General features: G+C 48.4%; 1 protein-coding gene across 1 annotated transcript in view; it reads left to right on the top strand.

Annotated features, from left to right (window-relative positions):
• Positions 1–2,856: 2,856 nt before the first annotated feature.
• Positions 2,857–27,712, top strand: part of FAM102A (family with sequence similarity 102 member A) — a 38,249-nt gene continuing 13,393 nt past the window's right edge. The window contains exons 1-3 of the mRNA XM_044439817.1: positions 2,857–3,539; positions 23,291–23,411; positions 24,172–24,201. Coding sequence (XP_044295752.1) covers positions 3,394–3,539; positions 23,291–23,411; positions 24,172–24,201 — 297 coding nt within the window. The 5' untranslated portion in view covers positions 2,857–3,393. The remainder of the gene's footprint in view (positions 3,540–23,290; positions 23,412–24,171; positions 24,202–27,712) is intronic.

The following is a 27,712-nucleotide window of genomic DNA, read 5'->3' on the forward strand; positions in this document are numbered from 1 at the left end:
TTGGGCCCGTCGGGGGCGGCGGGGCTTCGCTTCGCGCGGACTCCCGGGTCCCACGGACCAGTGGCGGAACCCGGACCCGACCCAGTGGAGATACGTGTGTGCGTCCCCCTGCAGATGTAACGTGTGCACGTGTATTTATATTTTGCGAGTCCACGTGCGTGCATGCGTGCACTGGGCTGGATTCAGACATGCAAGCCCATGCAAGTCTTTTGGGGCGCGTTCATGCTTAGCGTGTGTAGCATGTGTGCTTTTATGTACATACAAGCGCTGTATATGAATATAGGAATGATTCAGCCAAAATGTACGTGTAGGTGAAACTTCATTTGCTTCAGTGGAGCATTAAGCAGGTGCCTAAATCCTCTCCTACCAAGACCAGTGGGGCATAAAATGCTTTAATGACTTGTACCTGAAAGATTTGCCTTAAAGATAACATTTTTATGGTTGTCTTTCAAGATAGAGGACTTACAGAAGAAATACGCTTGCTTTAGCAGATTAACTGTTTCTTCTGTTTGATGTTGCATTGAAATCCAGTTGCACTTTGTCTGCAGGAATTTATCCATTTAGGACTGCAAGCTAAGACTGCGATCTTACACACACTTAGGAGTAAATACACTGAGCACTTGATTCTAAGTAGTCCTGCTTTGTGTTGCAGTGCAGCATGGATCCCTCCACTGATCCCTCTTAAATATGTATATGTGGAACTCCTGCTGTCAGGATTCAGATCAGAATTTGACCCTGCTTTCAGGGTTCAGCCTGCTTCCCAAATTCTCCAAGTGAAGGGAGATAACAAAGTTGAGCAGTGATCTTCCTTGTAATCATTACATCAGTTTTGTAATGATCCACTAAATTTCTCTGCTAGGATCCCTGTCATCCCCCAAAGTGTCTTAAATGTGCAGAGGAAGAGTAAATACTCAACATGATCTTAATTGCTAAGGCGTAACTAATCTGTGTTCTGTGAGCCTTAAATAGCACACATTGCTTAATAATATTAAGAGCACAACGCTTGATTAAGCCAAGGTAGGCACAGCCTGGTATAATCTGCAAAAAGTCCACAAACGCAGCAAGAGGGCTATGGACTTTCTTTGTCTGCCTGCTCCCGGACTAGCTGGGAGATCTTGAAGCTGTGTGCCAGTTTCCCATTCCCCCTGTGGTCTGTCCACAGGATTATTTCTTTCCTCAGGTGCGAGAGCACCTTTCTGCCCATGCTTTCCAGAAGCTAGGACAGGTAAGCATATTGCACCTGATGCTGGCAGCAGAATATAATTAGGACCGGCAGCCGCTAGCTGGCCGCCTCCTGCACGAATCTGCCAGTTCCATTTTAAGGTTGTCCAAATTGGTGGCCACCGCTGCATCTCGTGGAAGTCAATCCCACAGTTTAATGATGCACCATGTGACTTAAGTACAGCGTAGCTTGAAATAGCTCTGAAAACCGTGTACTGTTGGTAGGACTGTCTTGATCGTTTTCGCTGGAGCTTCATCTCCTCGCTAAGGCCTCTAGCCCATGAAGCTTTAGTATCTGAGCTCTGTCTGTGGTTTACGTCCAGTCTGAGCCTGGGGAGACCTGGGAAGACCAGGGAGGAGGATGGGCAGTAGGGGTGCAAGGAGGGGCGAGGTAGCTCTTGTGGCACATGGTCACCCTTCTTGTTACATTGGGCTTGAAGTTCTAAGGATTGCTGTGTAGGAATTGGGCTCCCCTTAATGGGGTTTGTTGGCAGGTTGTAAAATTTGAGACCCGTCCGATGGGGAGATGAGGGCAGGCGAGTCAGAGGTGAGGCAACCCTCTTCTTTGTGTCAGGGGACCATGCGATTGAGCATGACGGCCAGAGGTGTCCAAGAGAAGGAAGAAGCGGATTGTTCCCGTTACATGGGGATGTGGCCAACATGATGCAGGGTTCACAGCACCGGTGGTCTTGGGGGTATGGGCCATGCGTGTGGGGCGGAGGCAGGGGTGGAAATCCCAGTCCCAGAAGTCATGCTTATGGGCTGTTTATGTGAAGCATAGCTGACCCCAGCAGGCGAGAGGGGCCATCGCTAAGCTTGTGGCATCGAACTTTGCAAGCATTCCTCCAGATGAGGAGACGGGTTAGAGGCAGGATGTTAGGAGAATGTCAGGAGCCACCAGAATCGATCCTTGTAAACTGCTTCACAAGCTGGATTTTATATTCCCAGGCTGTACTTAGAGGCAATAACTTCTAATCGGCGTGTGAGTGCTACAAAGAGCTAACCAGCTGGCTGAATTCAGAAGGATCTGCTTCCAAAAGCAGGCCTAAGGATTGAGCAAAGTCAGCCTGGTTTTAATTTTGTTTGGTAAATCCTTCAAGAAATCGTCTTGCCGTCTCTTGGCTTTTCATAGTAGGGAGAGTGAATAGATGCTGAAGCACAGGGGTGGGGACCACATTTTCTTGTTTTTTACCCACCATCTGTGGAGTATTTATCTCTTGCAAATTCTTCTTGCTGGAGGCATGTATCCGTACATCCGTCTGTCCTTGGAAGGCAGCATATGTGCATTAGAAGCCATCCTTTTATGAGACGGGCAGTTGGAGAAAATCTGGTTGTGTTGGTGCACAACATGGAAACATAAAATGCATTTGGACTGGTGACAGTTGCTCTGTAGAGGAAAGGAGAGTAAATGGGGTTCAAGGAAATCATCTGAGGGCCTTCTTGGAATGGCATGAGATAAGACACCCCTAATTAGCCAGGGAAGGGGGAAGGCAGTGGAGGGAGGAGCTGTAAGCCGCCCCGAGGTTCCGGCAAGGGGCGGCATAGAAATGTAATAATAATAATAATAATAATAATAACAACAACAACAACAACAACAATAACAACTCGGACTCACCACGTTGCTCCCTTCCCCAGGCTGACAAGAAGCCGGTGGAAGCCACAGCATATACAGCAAATGCCCTGATCCACGTGAAACCTTTGCCCAGGGGGAGGAGACTCGGACCGTGACATCTCAGCTATGCTGTGCGCAAGCCCAGGGAGAAGCCAGCAACGTTTTCAAGCCGAGCACTGAGAGGAACCGAGCATCACAGCGTCTAACCAAGGTTGCTCCTGCTGGTCTGGAGCAGATTTTTACCTTCCTTCCCCCCCCTCGGAAATGAACCAGAGACTCCACCTGCCGTCCTTCTTACCTGGAGTCCTCGCCAACAATGAAACTATAGCCAGATCAGACCACCAAAGAGAGAAGAGGATTTTTCATGTAAAGCTAGGCTACCATTGCATCTGAATTCTATTTTTGTACGTTGGATTCACCGGGGACTTTTTTAAAAGTTTTATGTTGTGGTTTCACGTTTTGAAACATCCTGACCATTTCTGTCCAGAGCTGCTGCTCTTTGATTTTTCTTTTAATTGGTGTTTCTGGGCTTTTTATTTTGGCCTCGTTCGACTTTGCCCATGGCGTTTCTGATGAAGAAGAAGAAGTTCAAATTTCAAACCATTTTTACTTTGGAGGAGTTGACGGCAGTTCCCTTTGTGAATGGTGTTTTGTTCTGCAAAATCAGACTGCTGGACGGAGGAGACTTTGCCACCTTGTCTTCCAGGTAAGAAATTACGCATGCTCTCTCTTCTGAACAATTCAGTGTGCAGCTAGCTTCCCTCTTCCCCTCCCCACCTGCTCTAGTGCGACACACATCCAGTGAGTGACCATGAGCTGTGGAGACCCACATCTCCCCCCTGAATTCTTCAGGGCATTGGATGTGCTCTTTCTGAAGGCCCGTAAACCAAACCGTCTGTAGTCTGAGTACACAAAGAACTGAATGTATGTACTGATAGCCAGTGAGGGATATGAGATTTAGGAAACTTTATTTGGCGTTGTCTCCTGCTTGCCTCTGCTTTTGCTTCCTTGTTTGAGATGCAGGAAGGCTTCTTTGAGAATTGCAAAGAACATGCCAAATGGGAATCTGAAAAGTCACTGTTGAAATGCTCTTGATCTCACTGTGCGGTGAGGTTCTCTCTTCTGGTGACATTTCAGTTCACTAGTAGAACAAATTGCTGCAGCTCAGTTCTATAGCAGCAGCTCTGTTTTTCTGTTTCTGTTTTCACAATTAATCTGTAGGCAAATTTACTCTTGCTTGTTTAAAAAGGCCCTCCCATCTCTCAGTAAATGCTAATCAAATGTGTTTGTTATTCACTATGTGTGCATCGATCATCACCTAGCACCATGCCAAAACAAATTCCAAAACAATCCAGGGCTTGCTCATGAACTGACTTCTTTCATACTTGCGGCAGAAACTTCTAGTATCTTTTCTTGTGTTAACAGAACAGCAAATAAGCTTCCAGGAAGAGTCATTTAAAAGAGCTGTGCCTTTTAATACAGCAGCCCAGAGTCAAACTATTGTCAGTTGGTTTTGGTGTGCTCAAACAAAGGCAAACATGATTGCAAGAAAGTTTCTCCTTGCTGAATCTTCCTGAAAGAATCTTTCTATCCTACCCAGAGGGGAGAAACCAGCGACCAGAGACCCCCTTAATTTATGATTTGGATTCCTCACTGTCATCCAACTGCTCCTTAACTCTGAGCAGCCTCTGCATTTTAATTTGTCTCACTTTGGTTGAAAGCCGCTTATCTCAGGAATTCGAACCCTGTGAAAGCAGGGGAAGAGGAAGGAATTAATCTCTTTGGTACCTGGGCTGCATCCTTCAGTGGGAGCAGCACCGGGCTCTTTCCTGACCTTGGGGCACTGCCACTAACCTTAAGTGGCTGCTGGCTTCCTCCCGTCTTCACTGGCTGAAGTTCAGTGCGCTCTCTGCATGTGCTCTTGCAGGCTGCAGGCATGTTCCCGCAGAAGAATCGCCTCTAATCCAAGCCAAATGCTGCAGTTTTTCTCTCTCTAGGCTGGGTTGCTCCTCAAACCAGCAACGTAGGAAGCTGACATAGGAGGATCAGCCTGGTTTCCCATCCCACAACAGATGGGGACTGGCTTCCTTGCACTGAAACTCCATGTCGCGTTGTCAGCAGGATCTTTCTGTTGCCATCTCTATAGGGACTCACAAGGGGGTTCGTATGTCGCATTCATACAGTTAAGCCTTCCTCTGGGGGCCCCCTCAGGGGTCGCCGAGAAAGCCTCCTCCCCAGAGAATCTTCAGTTGTGGAATTACTTCCATCCCAAGGCCCACCTGGTGCCAAGTCCTGTTGGCACCACATTAAGACTGCCCCTTTCTCCAAGGCATTCAGGGGCCTGTAGTGGCATATGGGAGACTTTTCACTGAAGTAGTCATCTTGAAAACCGGTTCTTGGCTTCTCAAGTGAATTTTAAATTCAGTTTCAAATGCTGTGTACTGAAATTTTTATCTTGTTTGTACTGTGTAAGGGATGGTGCGTTTATGAATTGCTGTGGACTGTCCACAGAACTTTCACTATTGGGAGATACAGAAATGAAATTAATCAATTAGTCTATGGGGATTTTTTCCTACTCTGCCTTACATGTCCAAACCAGGGTTAAAAAACATCAAGAAGCCAGGGTTAGAGTGGGAAGCAGACTGTCGAATTATGGGTGCCTCCCCCACCTCTTGTGAGCAGATTCCCTTGAACCCTCTATTTGGGCTTGTTTATGATCTTCGCCGCCCTGGATAAACATGAACCAGATGAGTTTCTAACCCCCAAAGTTCTCAGAGTGGTTAATGAAGTGTATAAAGTTTCCATTTTGAACTGGGTTGAAAGTGATCACATCCTGTGTTAAAACCAGCTGCAAGATAGCTAGAGGAATTCATGAGTGAAAAGGTAAGGGAGGATGTGTGCTCTCGTGGCCTAAAGCTTGGTTCAAGTTGTTCATCCAGGCTGGACTTGATTCCTTGCAATCTGAGGGGAAGGCGGTTTCCTCCGATGTTTTCATCTCAACTTTTAAGCTTTTTTCCTTTGCATATGATATTTCTTGGGCATCCCAAGTTCTGCAAGAGTTATTGCAATCAAACTGCCAGTGTTGGGTTTGAATGGTAGTCTCTGATAAGCTTATCAAAGCAGCCATGGTGCTGTTCCTTCAAAGAAGAAATTTGCAATCACAAACAGCAAAATAATTATATAATGCATTATTCTCCCTGGTTACGTTTATGTTTGGCCTTTTGAGGTTTTGTTTTTGCTTAAAATAGATGCTGGAAGGGAATCCGTTGTGTTTAAAAAAATGCAAAACTTTACAGAGAGGCTTTTGTATGACATACACAATCTTCCACCTGAGAATAACATCTGGTGGATTCTAGTCCATAGAAACTTGGGTTGCAATAAATCTATTATTCTATGAGATGGTACAAGGCTCCAGTGCATAGTTGTACTCTCCTCCATATACCATTCTTTGTGCGAGTAGAGACAGTAATCCTGTATCTAAGGGAAATTTATGGGAAACAGTTATCAGTGCATTTATGGCCATCGGCCATGCTTTCTGGGGCTGGTGATCGTTGAAGACCTAAACAGCTGCAAGGCACCACTTTGGAGAAGATTTATCTAAATGTTTTCCCACAGGGAATGGCTTCCGTTGGGTGAATTGGGCCTTCCCAGGGACACTTTGTCCAGTTCAATTTTCACGACACCAGAAAGGGCACATGTGACAGCAAACTTCCTGGAGGCAAGCAAAACATGGCATGTGTGTTTCACTACCTCAGTTCTTCTAGCGAGGCCACCGTTTCACGTCTGTTACAGTAGACGCAATCTCTTAGCTCTTCCCTGCACATCCACCCTCTTCTTAAGACACCATCATTTTTCCTTAGTCCAGACTCTCAAGCCAGCAGTTGACTCTCTTGTGAAGCAAGCTCTCTTGCTTACACAAGCTGAAGTGGTGAAGATGGTCTTCTGACCATCTTGACATTCTCCGGTTTCTTAGAAAAATGTTCTGGTGCAACATGTTGGCCTGTGGAAAGTGCTCACTTGGGATTTCATTACTCTTGATCAACCGCCCTTAAAGTGAAAGTCTGTTTCATCAACTCTCTGTGCTCTGGCAAACCCTTTCCTACATGGAAAAGGAGTGAAGGAAACAGAAATAATAAAACCACGAGGAAATGGCCTTTTTATGCATCCCTAGGCCATGAGGTATGCCTGGTCAGAGTATTTCTGTCTCTCTGCCCCTACTCTCAATCTGTTTTCATTTCAGTGTAGTCACTTTTCTGTTTGGAAGGCTAAATCCAATTTGTTCATTTGTTATATTTTTCCTTTCAAGGACCTCAAGGTGGCTTACGTAATTCTCCTCCTCCTCCTCCTCCTCCTCCTCCTCCTCCTCCTCCTCCTCCTCATCTGAACCTCCCGACAGCCTGGTGAGGTAGGTTGGGCTGAGAGTCTGGCGCTCACCCAAATTTTCCCAGGGGGCTCCATGGCTGAGCAGGGACTAGAACCGAGACCTCCCAAGTCTCAGCCCCACGCTCTTAACCACCACACCACACCGGTTCCAGGGTGCACAGCGAAAGGAGGCCCACAAGTACTGGGTCAGCACTTTCAAAGTGTATCCTAGCATATTCTGCATTAAGTGGTTCTCAAAATCCCTTTGAAGATAATCGTTTTGGCACACCAGAAGCGTGACTTCTGGAGCTGAGGAAATAGAAGTTTGCCTGTTTCTGATCTCCTCCTCCCCTTCACCCACCGATGTTGTCCTGATGGACCACTGATGGTGGAGGTGAAGGAGGGGGAATTTCTGGATCCAGTGGCTAGCACCTTGTGACCTCGCTTTTCAAGCCCAGCTTCGGATGTCCGAGAAGCCCATTTTCCATAGTGAAACTGATTCCATTTGCTGATACCTGCCTGTCTTTGAAACATCCTGAAGAGTTGATATAATAAAACCCTGCAGTTGGGATAAAGCACACCTTCCTTGTATTTCATGCGGAATTTGGTTCTCTAGAAATGTTAGAGGGAAAAGGCTCATGGCATTGGAGGCCTGGATAGAAGGGACAGACAACTGTACAAGTTAGCAACTTCTTACTGTCTCTTCTTTTGTACTTTGAGTGAGCATAGCTAGAAGTCTCTCCCTGTGAGTGAGATTGGCTTCTGTCCGAAGATGTCTCTTCCCATCAAAAGTTTGTCACTCCCCCAGACATTACATTGGCATTACCTTGCTGTGTTTTCTACGGCTGGAAACACTTCTTGTTGCTATGGCTTGTAGTCCCACTTAGGGTTTGGTCCCGGAAAGTATTTTGGATGGTGAAACACATCTTCCAGCATAGCTTAATGACTTGGAATTTGTTTGTTTGTGTATAGCATTTTTTGTCTTTCTGTTCAATCAGCAAGGCGACCTCTCAGCTTACCAAGCTGAAAGATAAGGCAGCTTTTCCGGCAGCTTTAATGTCAGAGATATGATGCAGAAGGAAAGAGAAGGCTTTTTTAGTCATTGCAATTGTAGAAATTAAGCCCCAAATCAGCCTTCCTATCTTGGACCAAAAAGTTGGAGAGCCTTTCACGGCGTGTTTTAAGACAGGAGGATGAAAACAGCTATTGAGGTCAGTCGGAGCGGCTGGCCCAGCTGGAGGGGCTTTTGAATGCAGCTTGACGTTGTGAGCGGCCGTGCTGCAGCCTACACAGGGCCTGTGTCGGCCACGCAGGTCAGCGCACACACTGTTCTCCTCTTGGCCGCCCTGCCCTTAATAAAAAACACAAGGGGGAGAAATCTAGCAACGCAAACACGACAATAGCTACAGGCTTTTTCCAGTGGAATTTCAAAACAAGCCAGGGAGAGGGTCCAGATGGCTTTTGATTCGAGAGTAGGAAGTGGGAAAGCTATGCGGAGCGGCTGAGTGGGCCGGCTGCCTGTTTGCGGTCCAGCATTCTGTCTCGAGCCTCGCTTGAGCTGTGGCCACGAGGTCTTTTTCGTTGCATTTTCATCATGCACCGTTTCACGTTGCGGTTCTTGTACCTGTGTCATCTGAGGAATGGAAACGTGCAGGTTATGAGAAGAGTTGCTGGTTTGTTGTGTGCGTGTGAGAGAGAGTCTGTGTGTGAAAGGGGGGGATAAAAATTTCTGCCTGCAGAGCACTACTACACAACACAGCCCTGTTGTGTAAGGTTGTAGAGGTAGTCCCCATAGGTTTGGACTTCCTTATTTCTCTTTGCCCTCTGCCTGTCCCAAACCCTCTGCTAAAGCAAGGCCGGCGTGGCAAAATTCCTGCCACGCAGGTAAAACCTGTATGAAGCACTCATTTTCCTAAGAAGGCGAGCAATGTGTTTTAACAATCGCGGCTAAGGCTGCATTCCTGCCCAGTCTTTCGTCACTCATGCAGCCGAGTCAATAACGGCTCCATAGATTTTCCTCTGCAAGGGACAGATGAAAAATTTTATTGCGAGCTGGAATGTGTACACAGAATGCATATACAATACATGTGTGCAGAAACACGCCGTCTTCATTGGGAATGGCTTTAAAAACAGATTCATTTCGAAATGTGCAAGAAATGCACACAAGAAATAAGTATTTCTTCCAAAGTGCCCAGCACTTTTTATCTGTGTGTTAGAAGTGCAGTGCAAGGGGAGGGGTCAAAATCAGACATGAGGGCTGAAAGAATGTAAAAAATAGAACCCAAGAACCGAGCCTGATCAATCGCCTCTTCCTAAGCTCTGCATCTGGGCAAGAATTTGGTCGAGTTTATTTTTGGAGAGAGTGTGGGTTTCGCATCCTCCCCGTGTGTCAGTTGAGATGAGATCACTGTCACTGCCATACCTGGCAACTTTAAACCAGAAGAAACCCTCCAGTGGCATCTTTTCACCTCCTCTGCCCACCATTCCTGAGTCGTTTCGCTTGCTCACTGGGGCCAGCTGACATTAGCCGGATTCCCCAGCAGCAGGACGACTGGCCTTCTAGCTGTTACAGAAGCCTTTGCCTTTTGCTATCACCATTACATGGGTAGCCCTCAAACCTCACTTCCCTCTGGTGTCCTGCTTCCTGGAAGGTGTGTTTTCTGCTTGTTTGCCAAGATGGGCTCAGGCCTAGTCCTTAATCTCTGCTTGCAGGAGCGGTTGTACAGTAAGCTTGGCGGACTTCTGGCCGCTAATCCCCGTTAGTCCCTGAGCTGTGCCTTGTGTCTGTTGCAGAATGGACCGATGGACTCTTGGACTGCCCTGTTTGCCAGCTTGGTTTTTGCCCAGCTCACCTATCAGGGTCCATCCTACTGAGCGAGTCTCGATGTGGTACCATTCAGCAGAGCCTTGAATCTCACGTACAGCCTGGCTTTTGAGTCAGTTTCCTCCCGGCAGAAACAGTTGTACTTATGTTCACACCGTGAATAGTCCAGTTTGTGCAATTTGTCATGGAGGAACAAGAAACAAAATTGTTTCTCAATGGCTGTTTCTCTTTCCACATGCTCCTTATGAGCACCCCCATCAGATTAGTAAGAACAGGCTAAGAAAAATGTGATGGTGCAGTCATATTTTCTAAAGGTTACTCAAGTTCATGAGACCCAAGAGACAGCAGAACTGGAAGATAGGAGATAAAAAATGAATGTTAATAGTTCAGTGGTTTTGACAACCCTGCCGGCATAGATCAGGTTTAAACACGTGGATACCCTTGAAATTATGTCACTCTGGTTCAGTGTATTTATTTATTAAATTTCTACTCTGCCCATCAGCCAGAATGGTTCTCTCCCAAGAAGATGAAGCTTTGACTGAAGATGTATAAACCCGCTGCCACTCATTTTAGATGAAGGACAAAAGTTCCAGAGTTGTATAAAAGCATTTTGTCTGCAGAATTATCCATGGTATTCACACTTTCAGATTCCTTCATGTCTTCCCCTTTCTTGGTCTCTTGAATTATACTTTATTACTGATAGGAAGGCATATGGCAAATGTAAGAGAGACAAACTTCGGGTATACAATCGTATCATTCATTGTACAGATGCATAATTACAATGGCTTGGCTTCTGACTTGGGATCCATGTCTAGAAAGAGCCCTTGGGTAGGTCGAAAGGAACAGATTCTGCAGAGGAAATCGCTGGTGGAAAAGGAAAGCAATTTTTGTTAATTCCCCACTCCCTGCAGCCACCTCCCCATTTCAAAAGGCGCCCATCCCTCTGGAGCAGGGTTCCAGGCGCACCGGAGGAGACTGATGGAAGGGAAAATGAGTGAAGGTTGCCTGTTGTATGTGTTTTTCCAGCTTCCTTAAAGGCTGGCTGACTGGAATGGCTCACAGGATCCCTGCCCTGGTGTGTGTTCCTATCGTAACATCACTGATAGAACAGGGAATCACAATATTTTGTTCTTTTTTCCTTGCGCATTTTGATATTGTGCCCACTTCCCTGTGGGGGACCTCAAACCTGTAATAGCCCATGTTGCAGAACAGCTGAAAACACACGCATTTCATCTAGTTGCTAAAAAATTAAAGACGCATCTTTTCTTTAACCCACATCTTTCTGCGCCCTACCCGTCTTTTGAAAAAGCGAGTGGAGGCACGCTCCTGTGGCATTGGGCCTGAATTTTCGGGCACAGACCAATGTTTTAAGCCGAAAGCTGCTGAAGTTCGTGGGCCTTCAGGCACCCGTTGGCCATCACTCTTCTGAAATAATAAGGAGCGGGGAAATCAGCAGAACTGTTCATGCCTGTGATACGTTGGGGAGGCCCGAAGAAAATTCCAGGTATGTGCCTCGTGCTGCCCGTGCTTCTGTCTTTCACATTGTTGAAGGACTTTTGGCCCTGCTAGAATCCGTTTGCCGTTGAGCCCCCGCCACCCGCCATGAACTGGGGACTGTGGTTCAAAGTGAGAGTGCAGCTGGATGAATTCTGATAACAAGGTGAGGCTTGAAGTCCTGGGCATGCCTCGGCTAGGCAGGGTGTGAACCTGTTTAACAAAGGTTATTTTTATAACTTCCCCTGCACTACCTGCCTTAATCTCTGTTTGCACTGCGTAACTTCAGAGATAAAAGCGAGGGGAAAGGTCACCCCAGGTATGAACCGAACCTTGCATTCAGGCAAGGTTCTCAGGCTCTCAGACATGAGAGAAGAGAATCTTAGTCAAAACAACGAGATCTTGACCACCGTTTTCAATCCTACAGAAGAAGGGCAGGGGCCGTTGTAGCGGGACCCTGTTCGTTAGGTAAAATTGCTTCAGGTTTCAGCATGACTGAAATCGAGCCCTATCAGCATGTTTATTCAAGTCTTAGGTTTGGAAGCAAACGCTAAAACAGATATCAGAGGAAAGTGGAGTGCAGGTTTGACTGCCCACGTGCTATGAAAGGTTGTCCTACATGCAAAATGTCAGTCGGGAAGTGCATTTCTAAGAACGCCAGCATTTCTGAATGGCTGCAAGCGAACTGTTGATTTACCTGGCTGAATCAACAAAAACACTGTACTGGAATGCAGGGACAGGTCGAAACTTAAACTTTAATTACTTGGGGCAATGATGTTGCACATCAGATCCCGGTCCAAAACCAACCCTCCATTTCTCCCAGTCTGGCCTTGGGTGATGTTGAGGAGTAGCAAGGCGCTGAAATAAAGGGCCAGAGGTGAGCTCCCTCACACCTGGTCCCCCTGGAGTCACCGGCTCTTGGCCCACAAGGGCTTTGCTTTCTTGCCCCCTCGAATCATTTTGCTTGAGATTATTTTCAGATGCCCACCTGTCTCGACTTGCTGCCTCCTCCTCCAAGTCGCGTGTGGCCAGGTGAGCTGGAAAAGCACTTTTCCTCTGATGTGCCCAGCAAACCCTACAGATCGTTGTCTGGGCCTTTCTGTTCGGTTTAGGGGTGCCAAGAGTTTTGCTTGTTGAGCATATCTTATCTTGCTGTTGCACAGTGTTTTATGCTGGGCACGTTGTGAGTGGACCCGGCTGGTGCCGGAAGTCAGACTAGATGGCCCAGGAGGCCCCTTCTGACTCGCTCTGTTTCTGTGTTTCTGTTTCTGTGCTGAACTGAAGTTTTTTTATGTTTATTGGAAGCTGCCAGAGAGTTTGTTATTTAGCAGCAAACGCTTCCGCTGCTTTGCCTACCGGTTGTCACCAGCGCCTCGCACACATCTTCGCCGGCTTGTGTGTACCGCCCTGTGCTTTATTCTTCCCGTGCGTGCTGTTGTAGCAATCCACACTCAGCAAAAGTGCGTCCGTTTCCTCCCAAGCCCGAAACAGCAGAGAACTAATTACCTCTCAGCTGTGTGTTGTGATTGTGTATGCTGTCGTATATTTTGTTACGTGCATATTGTTAGTGTCTTATATCTTACTCTTTTATTGTGACTGTTTTATTGCCATATTGGTTACTTGGTATCAATTTTGCCACTTAGAGAGCCCAGTGGGACTAGAAATGTGGAATATACGTCGAATAAATATATAATGGAAGAATGGCAGTTCTAAAAACCCACCCCTGAACAACATTTTAATACAGCATCCCTTGAAGACCAAAATAGAAAGTGCCGATTGACAAGAAAAGGGAGCTGTTCCTAGAAAATAGGAGAAAGACACTTTAAATGCAAACTTGTAATTCTTCTCTTGCTCACCTCTGATAAGTAAAAAACCTAAGTGACTAAGCATGGGAGTTTTACAAAAGGCCCGGCCCGGCCCGGCCCTCTTGTAGTCCAAAGATCTTAACATAGCTGTGTGAAGAGAAGGACGCAAATTTCTCAGTAACAGGGTGGGAGGTTGCGTCACTTCCGTCACGGCCCCGACTGCCTTGAACTGCCCGATGGGCTCACTCGGTGACCCTTCCGATATTTCTCCCTGGCAAACGGCCCTGGCTGCCGACCAAGAGCAATCCGTGTTCCCTCTCTAGATGTGGCCATCAGGCGTTGGGTCGCACTGCCCATCTTCCCCCTTCCACACCCGGCTTCCATTCTCCTTTGCAGTGGCTGATCCGTCCTCGTCTCTTGACTCTTGCACCGCTTGCCCCTCGCCCCTGCCAGGTATGCCTCGCTTCTTTCTTCCCCTGTGTTTCTTTGGGTCTGGCCTGCTGTCTGGAGCTAGGTTTTCCCTTAGCCATTTCAAACCACAGTCTATTTGCTCTTTATTTCCCATTCACAACGCCCAAAAGGCAAGTCTCTGCATGGGCAAAGCAAGTCGTCGGACCCAGACTAGACACTGAGTCCAGATCTCCTCCTTTTCAGCAGCCCTGGGCTCCAACTCTCTGGAACAGGGCTAGCCGCCTAGACCTGCACAGGTCCAGTCCTCATATTGGGTGGCCCTTTCAGCCGAACGTCCCATCCTGGGGTCAGGGACCAGACCAGACTCATATCCCTCTCTCCTGTGCCCCCTCCTCTTCACTTCCAGGCCCTGTCTATTCCTGTGCTCTGCCTGAGCTCCTGGAGACATCAAATTTAAGATAATATCTCCCTCTTCCACCATCTTTCCCAACCATCAAAGCAGCACACCAAGAAAAGCTGCCTCTTCCATTCCCGATTCTCTTTTGGAGTCACGGCTGGGCAGGAGTTTGAATCAGGATTACATAGCCTCGGTTTTCACAGCTTCCAGCACATTACCTGTATGGTTAAGGGAAGAGTGCTTGGCAGTCAAGGCAAGTTTTGTGTGGCTTGCCCGTGCCATAAAGACAGCCCTTTTAAGCAATTAACCCTGTTTATTGTACTCAAGCCACGATAAAACTAAACCATTGCTGCGTTTCACATGTAATCTGTGCTCACCCCCCTCCCCATAGGCTCTGTCTGCGTGTCCTGCGCATCGTTTCCTTTGCAGTTCTTGTCTGTTTACAAACGGCAGATAATCAAGCTCAGATGGACTGCCAGTGGTTTGGGCCTTATCTTTGCTCAAGTATTATTTTTCCAGTATCTTGGTAGATTCCGTGCGCCCATGTTTGCTCGCCCTAACAGTCATCGTATCTTGTTTCTTCAGAGGAGCCTGCTTGTGTCCTAACCCGCCGCAGCATGTGTGGCCAGTGTCCCACTAAAGGTGTGTTTGGACAAAGGTGCTTGCAAAGGTTATTCCACGTTTAGCTTCCTGTATTTTTCTGTTCTGTCCAAAAATGATGTGCAGCCACTGGGAGTAATCAGCTGCGGAACTGAACTGTCTGGGGCAGGGCATGGATGAAGCTCAGTAGCTTTGTGGTTAGCAAAGCATAAGGGTATCTTCTTGGGTGGGGGATTGGCGGTAACTGGATAGAACGACCTTCAATAAATCTTTGCTGGAACATCTGAGCATGACTTGTATCAACAATAGAATTCACATTTGAGTTGATAGCAAAGTTTGCATCATCATCTCTGAGCCATTCCCTTTTTTATGATAGAATTGGCTTTTTCTTTCTTCCTTTTTTTTTTTGCTTGGAGAATTGCGGCAGTGTTCTGGGAAAGAAAGAGCATAAAGAACGGCTGAATGTTCATCTGATGAGTTTGGCAGTTTTGTTTTGGATGACGTGATTGAAGTCACAAACGAGTGACTTTTTAGCATGACTGGTTGTGTTGTGGGTGCGCCTTGTGCCCAAGACAAAATGCTTTTGATCCAAGCTGTTGTGCTCTGAGCTGTTGTGTTGGTTGCATCTCGCGCATCTGTGTCTTCGGCTTATGGCAAGAATGAGCAACCCGGTACCTTCCAGAAGTTTTGAACGGCGTCTCCCCAAATCCCTGAGCATTAGCCATGTTGGGTGGGACAGTGGGTATTATAGTCCAGGGCATTTGGAGAGTACCAGGTCTCACATACCTCTGCTCTGGGGCACTTACAGTCTCTTCCCTGAAAATGTACCAGAATTGTACAGAAACACAGAAACAGAGCGAGTCAGAGGGGGTCTGCCAGGTCATCTAGTCTGACCCCCGGCTCCGGCCAGCCCTGCTCGTGACATGCGCTTTTATTCAGTCCACCTGCCCCATTCCAAAAGGTGGATGTTCCTGGCACTTATTTGCTGTGGTGAGATCTTCGAACTCTAACGAGCAAGTATTTTGGCCCTGCCCCTTCTGCGTTTGGCCACACGCACCCTGGAATGTGGCCTGCAGAAGCTGCCCAGAGGTGGAATGTGGCCTGGGGTGGAAGAGCTTCGGCACCCTGTCTGAATACTGAGATTGGAGTGGATCACAGGTTGCTCTCCAGGGAGTTTCTGTGTGGACAGCACATGTTCTACTGCTCATGGCGTTGGGCACGGTTCCAGTGCCGAGCCTAGCAGTGCCCGGAGATGACAGATCTACTTCGCAAGCACTGTTTTGAGTTGCTCGCAGGCAGGGCGCGAAGTGCCCACCCTGAGTTGCCAACCCACAGCTGAGGCAGGAGAATGTTCCTTAGCTAGCCAGGTTTCGGACTGGCTTGTCAGAATTTTCTTGTGGGTTCTCTGGCTCACAGAACCTCTAAAAGAAATGAGACTGCCCTGACTTTCCGTCCCTTTTTTGACACGACTCCTCTGGAGTGGAGTTTCAAGGCAACCGCATAAGGAGTGCTTTCCTCAGAGTTAAAGAACAGCTGGTTCCATTCCAGTTTAAACTGCTTTGTTTTGTGGCCTGGATAGGAACTTAAATTCCAGAGTCGCTATGTCAAAGATTAGAGTCCACGGTCTTGGTGAGAAAGCCTCACCAGTCCTCGGCCTGTTGAGCTGCTGCTGTTTTGGCCAATCCCGCCAAAAAGCTGCTTTGAGCAGGTGCCGATGAAAGCTGTCTTTTAGCGGGCATGGACACAAAGCCACCTTGTGCAACTTGTTGGAAAGCTGGCATGTACCTTTTCGAAAAACGTGCTTATTCACAGCTGTTCGACCCTTCCGCACAGGAAGAACAGAAATCTGCTCAACTTTCTCAACCGTTGACATCAGGACATGAATTTGAAAAAGGACACGAGGCTATCTGGACACATTTGCAGGTGGCAGAAATATGCTCATTCCAGGCCACGCAAGATTAGAAATCTGCTGAAATGCTCTGTAGCTGAAGGTCAGGAGTGTGGATGAGGTTTGGTACCAGTTTGCCAGAGTGCCGCATGATGCGCTCTTCGGTGGTAGTCGCCATGTGGGGAGCTCTTGACACCGACTGTACCATGGGCCCTTTCTCCCCTTATCCCTGGTGTGCCGTTTGCCTCTGCGCAGCTGTCCAGGTGGCTAGAAAGCACCATTAGAGCACCTGTGACGGATGCATCGAGAAGAGACTGAGCACACCGCAGCAAGAAGATGTCTGCCGAATTGTCGATGGCACGACACTCCACCTCACCCCTGCACAGCCGCTTGAGCCTGCTTGTGTCCTCTCTTTCTGCTTCTCCCCCACCCGCATTTCCTCAGTCTGCGTCCGGACGCATCTAAACCAGATCCTCTGCTTTTCGGCTCACGACGGCCCTTGAGGGCACTGCCTCTTCCCTACAGTTGCACCTTCTGCTCTGTGATCCAACCGCGATGGTTACGCAAGGACGAGAAGCAGGATGCCCCCTAAGCGTGAATCCAAGACCTCAACGTGTGGGTACCGTCCACTGCAAAATCAAAACTCCGAGGCATGAAAAGTCTGCCGATCACAGTTCAGCCCTAGCCCAAAGGCAAACAGCTTCAGTTTTTAAAAAAAGCAGACAACCTTTAGGTAAATTCCAGCTGGCAGAAGCCCTGTAAAAACACAACACGCCACAAACCAATCAATTTAACAACTCCCAAATGCCCGCAAAGGAACTATCCAGCTGCATATAGCAATATCAGAGATAGGGACATAACGCAGTCTCCTTGCATGTCCCTAAATGCCCCAGATGTCGTGGAATCCCACGCAGGGCCCCTTGTGGTTCATTTCTCACTTCTCGACCTTCCTGTGTCTTGTCCCCTGTGCCCCTGTGGAGTGGAGCTTTGGGTTTTGGACACTTGGTCTTATTCTGGATGCTTCTCATCAAAAGCCCCGGATTCACAGTAGCCAGAGGGTCCAGCCCAAAGCGTGGGCCTTGGAGATCTCGCTGGCTGAGGAAGCCCAGACCCCTTACTTGTGTCTCAAGCAACAGTGCCCAGGGATTTGACTTGTTGGAGGAGAAGCCAGGAGTTGCTCAGATCCTAGCTCAGGGGCCAGCTCAAATACCCAAATAAATAAATTAGTGGCTTAACTTAATGTACCTGATGGGTACAGGTAGTGCAACACTGACCTGGACAGAAGTGGGGCATCCCCAAACTAAGGTTGTGGAATTTGCATGCCGGGCCCTGCAGCGGTCACCCAAGAGAGTCACTGTGGCGTTGAGGGCCTTGACCCAGATCTTAGGGTTTATCTCAGTTTGGGCTGACACCCACAGGCACGACGACTGCAGGAATCAAAAGTGAACAAAGCAATTCAGCCTCTGAATAAATGCTGATTTTTACGCTGAGCTGCAAATAGGCAGGACTAAATTCTGTGCTCATAGGTTCACTAACACACATGACATTGGCTGTTTGGACTGTTTCCCATCTGTTTTCAGCATAAATTTAAGGAAGTTCTTGGCAAAATTAGTTGTACTGGAAAGTTGATCTGCTGTGACTTTAGGAATGCAGAGGAAACTCCCTTATTCTACAGAAAACACACAAAACCATTTCAATGCTAGCAAGTTATAATTCATAGAATGGACAACTACAACTTAACCATAAACTTGTGTTTTAATTTTATGTATGTTTCTAAGTTGCTTTTCTCTAAAGCTCTTGTTTTGTTTAATTGGCCATTTCAACGTTTTGAATGCTCATGAGTTGGCACGAGACAAGACAATACCCAGTTGACTGTTGCTACCTTTTTTGGAATTAATTTCTTGTGAATTATGAGACATTCTTAGCAATATGACTCTGAACCTTGAATACTCTTCCATGAGCCAGTTTTGTTATGTGTCATCAACTCATCTCTGACTTATGGTGCCCCTATGAATTGTTGCTAGTCGCGAAGTCGTGTCCGACCCATCGCGACCCCATGGACAACCTTCCTCCAGGCCTTCCTGTCTTCCACCTTCCCCCAGAGTCCACTCAAGCTCACACGCACTGCTTCAGTGACTCCATCCAGCCACCTCATCCTCTGCCATCCCCTTCTTCTTTTGCCATCAATCGTTCCCAGCATCAGGCGCTTCTCCAGGGAGTCCCTCCTTCTCATTAGGTGGCCAAAGTATTTGAGCTTCATCTTCTGTATCTGGCCTTCTAAAGAGCAGTCAGGGTTGATCTCCTCTAAGACTGACTGGTTTGATCTCCTTGCAGTCCAAGGGACTTGCAGGAGTCTTCTCCAAGCACCACAACCCTATCAATTAAACCCTTCCAAAATATCCTTTCCTTTACCGCCCTGTTCAGCTCCTGTAAATTCAAGACTGGAGCTTCCTTAATGCAGTCAACGTGTCTCATGTTTATTTAATCTTCCTCTTCTTTTTCTGCCCTCAACTTTCCCAATCACGATTCCTTTCTCCAGGGAATCTTGCCTTCTGCCCAGCTTCAAAGTCAGCTTCAAAGTTTGTCATTTTGGTTTCCATGGAAAGCCCTGGCTTGACCTGATCTAGGAGCCCATCCTTCTTCTTTCTGTCAGCCTAGGTTGTCCACAAAGCTCTCCTCCAGTGTTTAAAACAGATCATTTTTTTCCTGCCCCTTTTCTCCACTGCCCAACTTCAGTGCCCATATATAGTGATCAGGCACACAATACTGGGTGCGGCAGGGGGGAACTTGGCCTTAGTCTCCAGTGAAACATCCCTACACTTAATTATCTTTTCCAGTTCCTGCACTTCTGTTCATCCCAGTCTCAGTCTTTTAATTCCTTGACCACAGTCCCCTTTGAATAGACGACGAAGCCAAGGTGTGCACAGTCTTGCACAACATCACTTTCTTCATTGTTGACGGTAAATTCTGCAATTCTTCTGTAGTTTCCCGTTGCTCGCCTCCCCACAAAAACACGATGAAGCCCCAAACACTTCCCCATTCCAGGAGTTGCTCCCACCACTTGATCGTTTGTACGTCGTCCTTTTCCACGCCTTTTTGAGCTCATGCCATCTGGGTCAAAACACAGGTCCATTCTATAGCAATGCACTTCTTTGCTGAACAAGCTCTTGTAAGGCCCAAGATGAGCTGGCATTTCCAGCTCATCCTGGGTCTCATCTGGTGCCTGCTCCTCAAGCAAAGTAGCATTTTAAAATTGGATGCATGTCCTCCTGGCTCCTAATCTGGCATGGAACCAGGTTCTCTTGGCTGTGAGAAGTGGTCCCTTTGCCTCTACCTTCATGCCTTGCTTCCCAGCACCATCTTGAGTTGTTTTTTATGCAGACTTCCTCTCTAATTGCATGTTTGGCATGAGCTGCACACATTCTGTCGTCTCAGCCAGGTCTGCTTTTAAAACGTGTTCCTTGTAATTTTCTCTCTTAAAGACGGGGCTGGTGAAAATATACCATACACATAACCTGGGCTTTATGGTACCATTTGAAGCCTATTTCTAGAATCGCTTCGAAAAGAGGTACAGTTCCTCTTGCTCACCCAAAATCCCATCCAACCCTAGAGTGTTCTCCGCTTCTAAGCGCTTAATCTCTGCATCCTTTATTTGCTTGTTTATACCCCGTGCTTCCTCCCAAGACGTCAGGGTGCCTTACCTGGCTCTCTTCCAGTCACCCTCACCTTCAAAGCACTACAGTGATGTTGCCATAACCTTGGTGAAACTACACAGGGGATCTCTCCTTTCCCTGGTGAAGGTCAAGGGAGAGAAGTGATTAAACCAAACCCGCTGTTCAGCCTTGCTAGCATAACGCAAACCTGCCTGCCTCGCCTTGTCCGCTGCTGCATCCACACCTGCACACAGAAGGCTGTTCCTCGCAGCTTCTTTCAGCCATCTTTATGTGTTAAGACGCTTAATGTATTGTAAGCCGCCTGGGAAGGCCTTGGCAGTTCTAAGCGGCCTATAAATAAATAAACAATTTCTCTAAAGCCAGGAAGACTCTTAAAACTTGGGAGAAACTTGGCTTGCATCTCAGTTTGGAATATCCATTCCTTGGCCCTTTTAGAAACCATTCGAATGCTACAGCCAGCTAAATGCCTTTGATTTGAGCCAGCCAAAATCACAGACCGGGCTGTGAGTTCCGGGAATGTGAGAGCTTGCTTTTCTGTCCTAGATGGCTGCTGGGGGAAAGGGAATACAGATCCCGCAGCATCCTTTCTTCGCTGATCATGTCACCGCATGGTGTCTTTCAGACGTGAACACAAGTACTTATGAACTTCATACACTTCTGGCAGTGTGCACCTTTTCTGGTCTTATTTGCAGAGGCCCAGCTGAATGTTCAAATGCCAGCAGCAAGCCACGCTCAAATTGGGGTTAATAAAACTCTTCTCTTCCTAGCAGTGTGCCTGCAGGGAGAGAGCTGCTTTTAATTATTGAAGAACAGTCTTATCTAGTGCCTCCCTCGTGCCATGTTTCTGTTCTTCACTTCTGCCGTGCTTTTAAAAATTCTTCTCCACCAGCCGCAGCACTCTCGTGCCCATGCAGGCATCTGACTGTTGTCCCCCTCCGAATTGCACCCCGAGAACTTAATTGTCTGGGGGCGTACACAGGAGTAGAACAGGGAAGCCTTCCTGATTCACCAGAGCGCATCCTCTTTCTCACACACTCATACGTGCTTGGGACAGTTTACCCCGAATCCCCCTCTGCCCACTTGCACCATTCTTCCCCTTACATCCAGGTCGACCGCTATCCTTGCTGGAAGCATCTTCTTACAGCTTCCCTGCCACCCCAGCCATCAACAGCAACCCGGTGTGGCTTGCGTGGAAGCACGGCACACCACATCCAACCTGGGTATCCGGAGCAATGTTCTAGGCTCACAATTTTTTAATTCCAAGGGGATGTCTTTGGCACGACTCTTCACTTGGGGGATATTGGTGTTCAAGTGAACAAGAGCCACGCCTCAAGCTTGAAATCTGCCCATCGCTTGCCCAGATAGTCCCACTCCGCTTTGTTTGCCTGGAATGCTAAGCGGTAGGAATTTGTTGAAGCACAATCCCTTGCCTATTTTGGGCTTCTTATCTGTCCCCCTCAAGCCATTCATAGTGCTAGAAGAGTTATGGCTGGTAACAACTCCCCGGGCAACTGGAGGGGAGGGCGGGCATTCATGCATGGTACCATTTCCAGCATCCAAATTCTCCCCACTTGGCAGAGGTGAAGCTAACACAAACTGTTTCTTGACCTCTCCCTGTCCAACTCTCTAATGTTGAAAACTTTTACTCCTCCTTTCTGATGCGTGCATATCACTCCAGGGCAGCTTAAGTGAGTTAGAAGTACAGGAACACAGACTAATCAGTAAATGCAATGGAGGCAGGTTCAGTGAATACAGACGGTCTTAAAATCAAAACTATCCGGCAAAGCAAGGCTGCTAGAATCAAAAGGCCTTCACTTTTGTTATTGTTGTTTTTGTTCAGTTGCAAGGTTGTGCCCGACCCTTCACGACCCCATGGACAACAGTCCTCCAGGCTCTCCTGTCCTCCACCATCCCTCGAAGTCCACCCAAGCCCACACCAACTGCCCCAGTGACTCCATCCAGCCACCTCATCCTCTGCAGTCCCCTTCTTCTTTTGCCGTCAATCGTTCCCAGCATCAGGGGCTTCTCCAGGGAGTCCTTCCTTCTCATTAGGTGGCCAAAGTATTTGAGTTTCATCCTCAGTATCTGGCCTTCTAAAGAGCAGTCAGGGTTGATCTCCTTTGGGACTGACCGGTTTGATGGCCTTGTGGTCCAGGGGACTCGCAGGAGTCTCCTCCAGCACCACAATTCAAAGGCCTCAATTCTTCAATGCTCAGCCTTCCTTATGGTCCAGCTCTCACAGCCATGCATTACAACTGGGAAAACCATAGCTTTGACTTCACCCTAGAAACCTAACTTGGAACATGGAGGACAGGAGATTTAGCAGGCCACTGCAAACGAACAACTGGAATGACATTAAAATAATCTTCCTCTTGACAAGGGCAGTCTCTGCATGCTGAGAAGGAGGTTGGTTCTTGGCCTGCAATCCCGCGGGAAGTCAGGCACAGCAGGACCCACGCTTCTCACACCTGACCTGGGTTCTAAATCATTCCATTGACTTGGTTGAGAGTCTAAATCTGATTCAGATGTTAAACTGTAGGGCCAACAGTAACATATGAGTTAGGCCCAACATGCCGGGAGTCAGACAGACCAAAGGTAAGCAAGAGACCTAAAGGATGGGGAATCAGACACGGATGCTGGAGGAGGCAGAGCTGTCTTCTCCCACAAAGGATCCATGAAGTGACGTTAAGATGGTGAGCAGGGGTGGTCCTCAAGTCCTCTTTTCCCCAGGGCACTATCATGGGTCACTTCCCAGCCCTCACTCCTTGCTCAGGCGGTTTCCCCAAGTTTAGCTAATGGGGACAGGCTTGTTCCCAAACAGAATTGCAGGCCCAAGCCCAACACTAGATATTATCTGTCCATTTCCTTCCGGCTAAAGAATCCAAATGCTGTGACCCCTGTAGTTATTGTAAGATGAGTCCGTAAACATGGAAGATGGGTCGTAGAAACGGTCGTTGCCTGATCTAGCAACATGCCTCTGGTTTTTGTTATTTTCTCCGTAGGGTTGAAGTGCAGGAGAATTGCGTCCGTTGGAAGAAGAAATTTACCTTTGTCTGTAAAATGAGTGCCAATCCCACCACCGGCCTCTTGGACCCCTGCATCTGCCGCGTGTCCGTCCGTAAGGTGAGCACTCTTGCTTCCTCCTCCTCAGGGCTTCTGGTTTGCTTCTGCCCAGAAGCGTAGTTGTGTCGTTAAGACATCGTATCCATTTCCAAGTGGGGCTTGTCAAAAAAGCAAAGCTACTTGTGAACGAAAAATCTTCCTTTGGTTGACAGTTTGGTGTCCCAAAATAAATGTTTTTCGGGAGGTTTGTTCCCTCTGCTTGGATCACACACATTCTGATCCATCTTACAGAGACCCTTGTATGGAAAAGGCTACAGTTCTCCTGGAGTTGCCACCACAGGTGCTAACGCTTGTAAGCTGCCTACCAGCCCTTTCTATAGGAGGCCACAAACTTTCATTCTTTGCTGCAGGAAACTTAAAATAAAATGCATTCCTCGGTGAGTTGCGGTGCCAGGAGGAAGATGACAGGAAACGCATATAATGAGACGGGGTATCCGTGAGTTGATGGCCGAAAACACACAGGCAGCGTTGGTCCTTAACGATGGCCACGTGGCTAGTAGCTTTAAGAGCTGAGCAGCCGCACTTCACTTTTTCCAGAGAAGCTCACAAGCCTGCCTGAATGCCCAGGAAAGCTGCAGAATTTTGCAGGCGGCGGAGGAATGAATGCTTGAAGCTGAGCGTTACTTCCGAGGAAATGAAAAACGCAGTGCAATTCAATGCAGTTTTGCTAGCATAATCGTGCCCGTGCCAGAACAGTGATTCCGCTCTTGATCCCGCACTAAGACTGATGCGTCCTCATCTCTTTTCTCTCCCATTGCAGGAACTGAAGGGAGGGAAGACCTTTTCCAAGGTAAGAGGAAAGCGACGTGCGGAAAGTAATAACCGTCCTTCATTCCCCCGTAATTCCATCATGGCCAACCTTCAAAGCACTTCTCAGAAATCCTTACCATTGCTCTGTGACATAGGCCTGGTATTGACCTGGGATACGACCTCTGCACTTAGCGCTTCATCTTGGATTTCATCCGTTGATGGGCTTTCTCTAGCAATCGGTCGAAATCCCTTTAAAGCCATCTCAGTTCTCAGGCGTGGTAGGAAGAGCTCTGACACTGAAGAGGCACTGACCAAAGGCTGCTTGTTTAAGCTCTGTCCTACACCCGGCACGGCTAGACCAGATCGCTTTGTGCTGTGGAGTTGGCTCCGTCCACCAGCTCCTTTCCTAGTCTGGCTCCTAACAGGCTGTTCCTGAGTATCTGCTGTCATTCCTTTCCTTCCCCGCTGCCATTTTTCTTTTAAACTGCTCCGCCTCCTTAGGCAGACTATTTACTGCCACTGGGAGCAGACAGGGATAGCCGGTCAAAGGGCTTCACTGCCCTTCTCTGTTCTGCAAGCTCTGCTGTTTTCTGACTCTTGACTCATGAGAGCTTGGCTCCACCAGGCTCCTCCAGGTTGTCGGGCTCGATGAGAAACGCCCTTCTGATTCAGCTGCCATTGCAAAGCTCTTTCGGGGACGGCCTGCTGCTTTATCCTCTCTCAGAGGAAGAGGTATGCAGGAAAACCACATGTTCACTTCCTCCCGTGCCGATTCCCATACCCAAAAATGCCCCGCCTTTTCTCTCTGACATCTCCTTCTCTTCCAGGTCTTCTCTGTCTGCCTTTTCTTACCTGTCTCCCTGTTGCCACCTGGACCATCCCATAGGTTAAGCTCTGATCTCTCCCCACTCCTTCTCTTCCCGTTTTAGATGGCTTAACGCCCCTGAGTTAAACATCTGTATTCTGACTGCCCATGGTGGGAACCCAGATTCCAGACTACATAGTCTCAGCTTAACAGGGCTGTTTCAGCTTGTATTCTGTGCTGCTGGTGCCAAAAGTTTCCGAAGAGGAGCATAAGCTCACACCAGTTAATGCCCCCTCTAAATTCCTAGGGTTTCCAACTCCCTGTAACTGTTTGATAGCTTCAGAAGGTACAAATGGGTGCCTTTGCAGAGTCCGTGCTGGCCAAGACCCTCGTGCTGCTTATCCTGAAGAGCAGAGAAAAATGCGGGTCTTGAGCCTCTCCCGTCTTCGCTTCCTGCGAGATGCTTTTCAGAAGCCCAGCTTCCACACATCTCCATGCTGAGGGGGAGCATTCCTTAGGAGAGAGGAGCACAGGGACGGAAGCCAGGCTCCCGGCTCCGCTGACGGAGCAGAAACTCCCAGCCTCGCAGCCATATGGTGGTGCCAGGCCTGGATGTTGGATGGGAAAATAAAGGAAACCGCACTGAAAGGTTATGCCTGAACATCCTCTTGTTGAAAGGGTTGGCCTTCCTTTTGCAGCTTTTGGCTGTTTTCAGTTGTCTCCTTGCTCGCAGGAATCCATTTCCTGGAAACATTCGGCATGTTGTGCAGAGGATAGGTGGTGGTCGGGGTTGAAGCAGTATCCTGGGGTGAGCCTGTCTTGAGGAAGGCGAACAGCAGAGCGGCCTTGGTTCGTGGCTTCCGTCAGCTTGGCCTAAGGCCATTCAAGACAGTTGTCACTACAGAGGACTGCCCTAGGTACATTCAGCGGCAGACTCCGTCCGCAGTGACGGAACGGGCCCTGCAAGCCAAGGGATGGGCCTTCCCCTCCTTGGGAAACGGCCTTTGCCCCCGAGGAGGGTCCACGCGAGCCCCACGGCTTCTCGGACCGCCTGCTTCGGCCCCAGCATGCAGTTCTGCCCAAGCCTCCACTTCTCCCTGCTTCCCGGAGCAGCCAAACCTCCGAGTCGGCCAGTTCTGCAGGCGAGGAAGGGAACGTGCAAATTCTTTCTTCCTCAAGTAGCGGCGCCCGGCGCAGCCGGCAGCTGATGCTTTGCCCCATCCGAGGCTGCTCCACCTCCCCCCGTGGGCGTCCCTGCGTCTGGTCTTTCCCGAGTGCCTGCCTCCCTCCCTCCTCTGTCACTGCTCCTCCAGGCTCTCTCTCTGTGCCCCCACCCCGCACTCCACCCCACGCTTCCCTTCAGGGTTCCTATGCTCTAGCACCCCCTCCGAATCCGAGATCGGGGGGGAACCTCCTGTTCTTTCCAGGTTCCAAGCTGCTGACTCACACGGGACAGGTGGAGTGAGTTTTGCCACCCATGGAAAAAGCGGGTGGCTTTAAATAGCAAGAGTGAGCAGAGGACATCTGGTGAGCATACGGAGGGGAGGAAACAAGAGGCAAAAAATACGGTTAGGCCAGCTTCGGAGCATAGTCCGTGGAGGAGGCACTGGCTGCCGTTTGCAGCTGCAGGAGCCGGCTGCGTGCATCCCCCGGATGGTGTAAGCGCTTCATGTTCAGTCACAAAGCAGGCGGTGTGGTGGCCCCTGCCTGCCCCCGGCCTCGTCACAAGGGTCCTGCCATCCCTGCAGGAGCAGGACAGCCTCGGAAGTACCCTGTTCTCTCAAGCCCCATCGGTTTTACCTGTTCTTTGCACCTGCCTCCCTTTATTGTTGTGGCTTTCAGACTCTCAGTCGGTGCGTCTTCCTGTTGGCACTCTATACTGTATTCAAGACTTGCTTTAAGCCTCTTTGATGATTCATACAGTGGAAAGACAGGATATAAATCTTAAAAATAAAATAGCTATAATAGGCTTAAGATCACAGAATGACAAAAGAGATGCAGATTCCTGTAAGAACACCGGTATTGTCACGCCTTTTTAAAGACAAATTTGGTGTTCAGGTAAACATTCCCTCTTCAAAGGGCCAGGGGTATTTTTGTTTTGGCCCCAGACTTCCTGAGACAAGTGCTTGGAAACGGGAGAGAGGCCGTGTCCACATTACAAGCTTCTGTATACACTTAGTATTGGTTTCACAGCTGGGGCCTCCTCGGAGAATCCTGAGAATCGGTTTTGTGAAGGTACTAAGAAATTTCAGTCAGGGGGCTCCGATTCTCCATCCCAGAACTGAACTGCTCCTGGCATTTGCAGAGCAAGCCGAAGATCAGTTTTAAAAGTGTCCCGTGCCTTTTAAGAGAGCATAGCAGAATTTGGGCAAGTTCTCCGTTCAGGCATCTCCCCTCTAGTGGTGTTGCTTCCACCCATCTAGACGGATGTAATCGCTCCTCTCTGTGTCCATACCTAACCGGGAACCTGCTCTTATTTTTTCATGATCTGTAAATGTCCTGTTTATATTTCCTTAAAATAGCTTAAGGCAGCATGCAGGGTTGTTGTTGGTGTCACAGAAAAAAAATAAAAATGAGAAGTGCTTTGAACATCCCAGAGAAGTAGAAAGGCTGGCTTCTCACTGGCTTATAGGGATGGAGGGATTGCCTGGACCTCCAGCAGAAAAGAACATGTTCTCCGTCCTTCCTCTCTGGACAGGTGCCCCGCCTTCCCTTCTGTGTTTCGCCCACATTGTGTGTTTGCATG

Source organism: Varanus komodoensis, unplaced genomic scaffold (genome assembly GCF_004798865.1).
Source record: "Varanus komodoensis strain SLA01 unplaced genomic scaffold, ASM479886v1 scaffold36, whole genome shotgun sequence".
Lineage (NCBI taxonomy): Eukaryota > Metazoa > Chordata > Lepidosauria > Squamata > Varanidae > Varanus > Varanus komodoensis.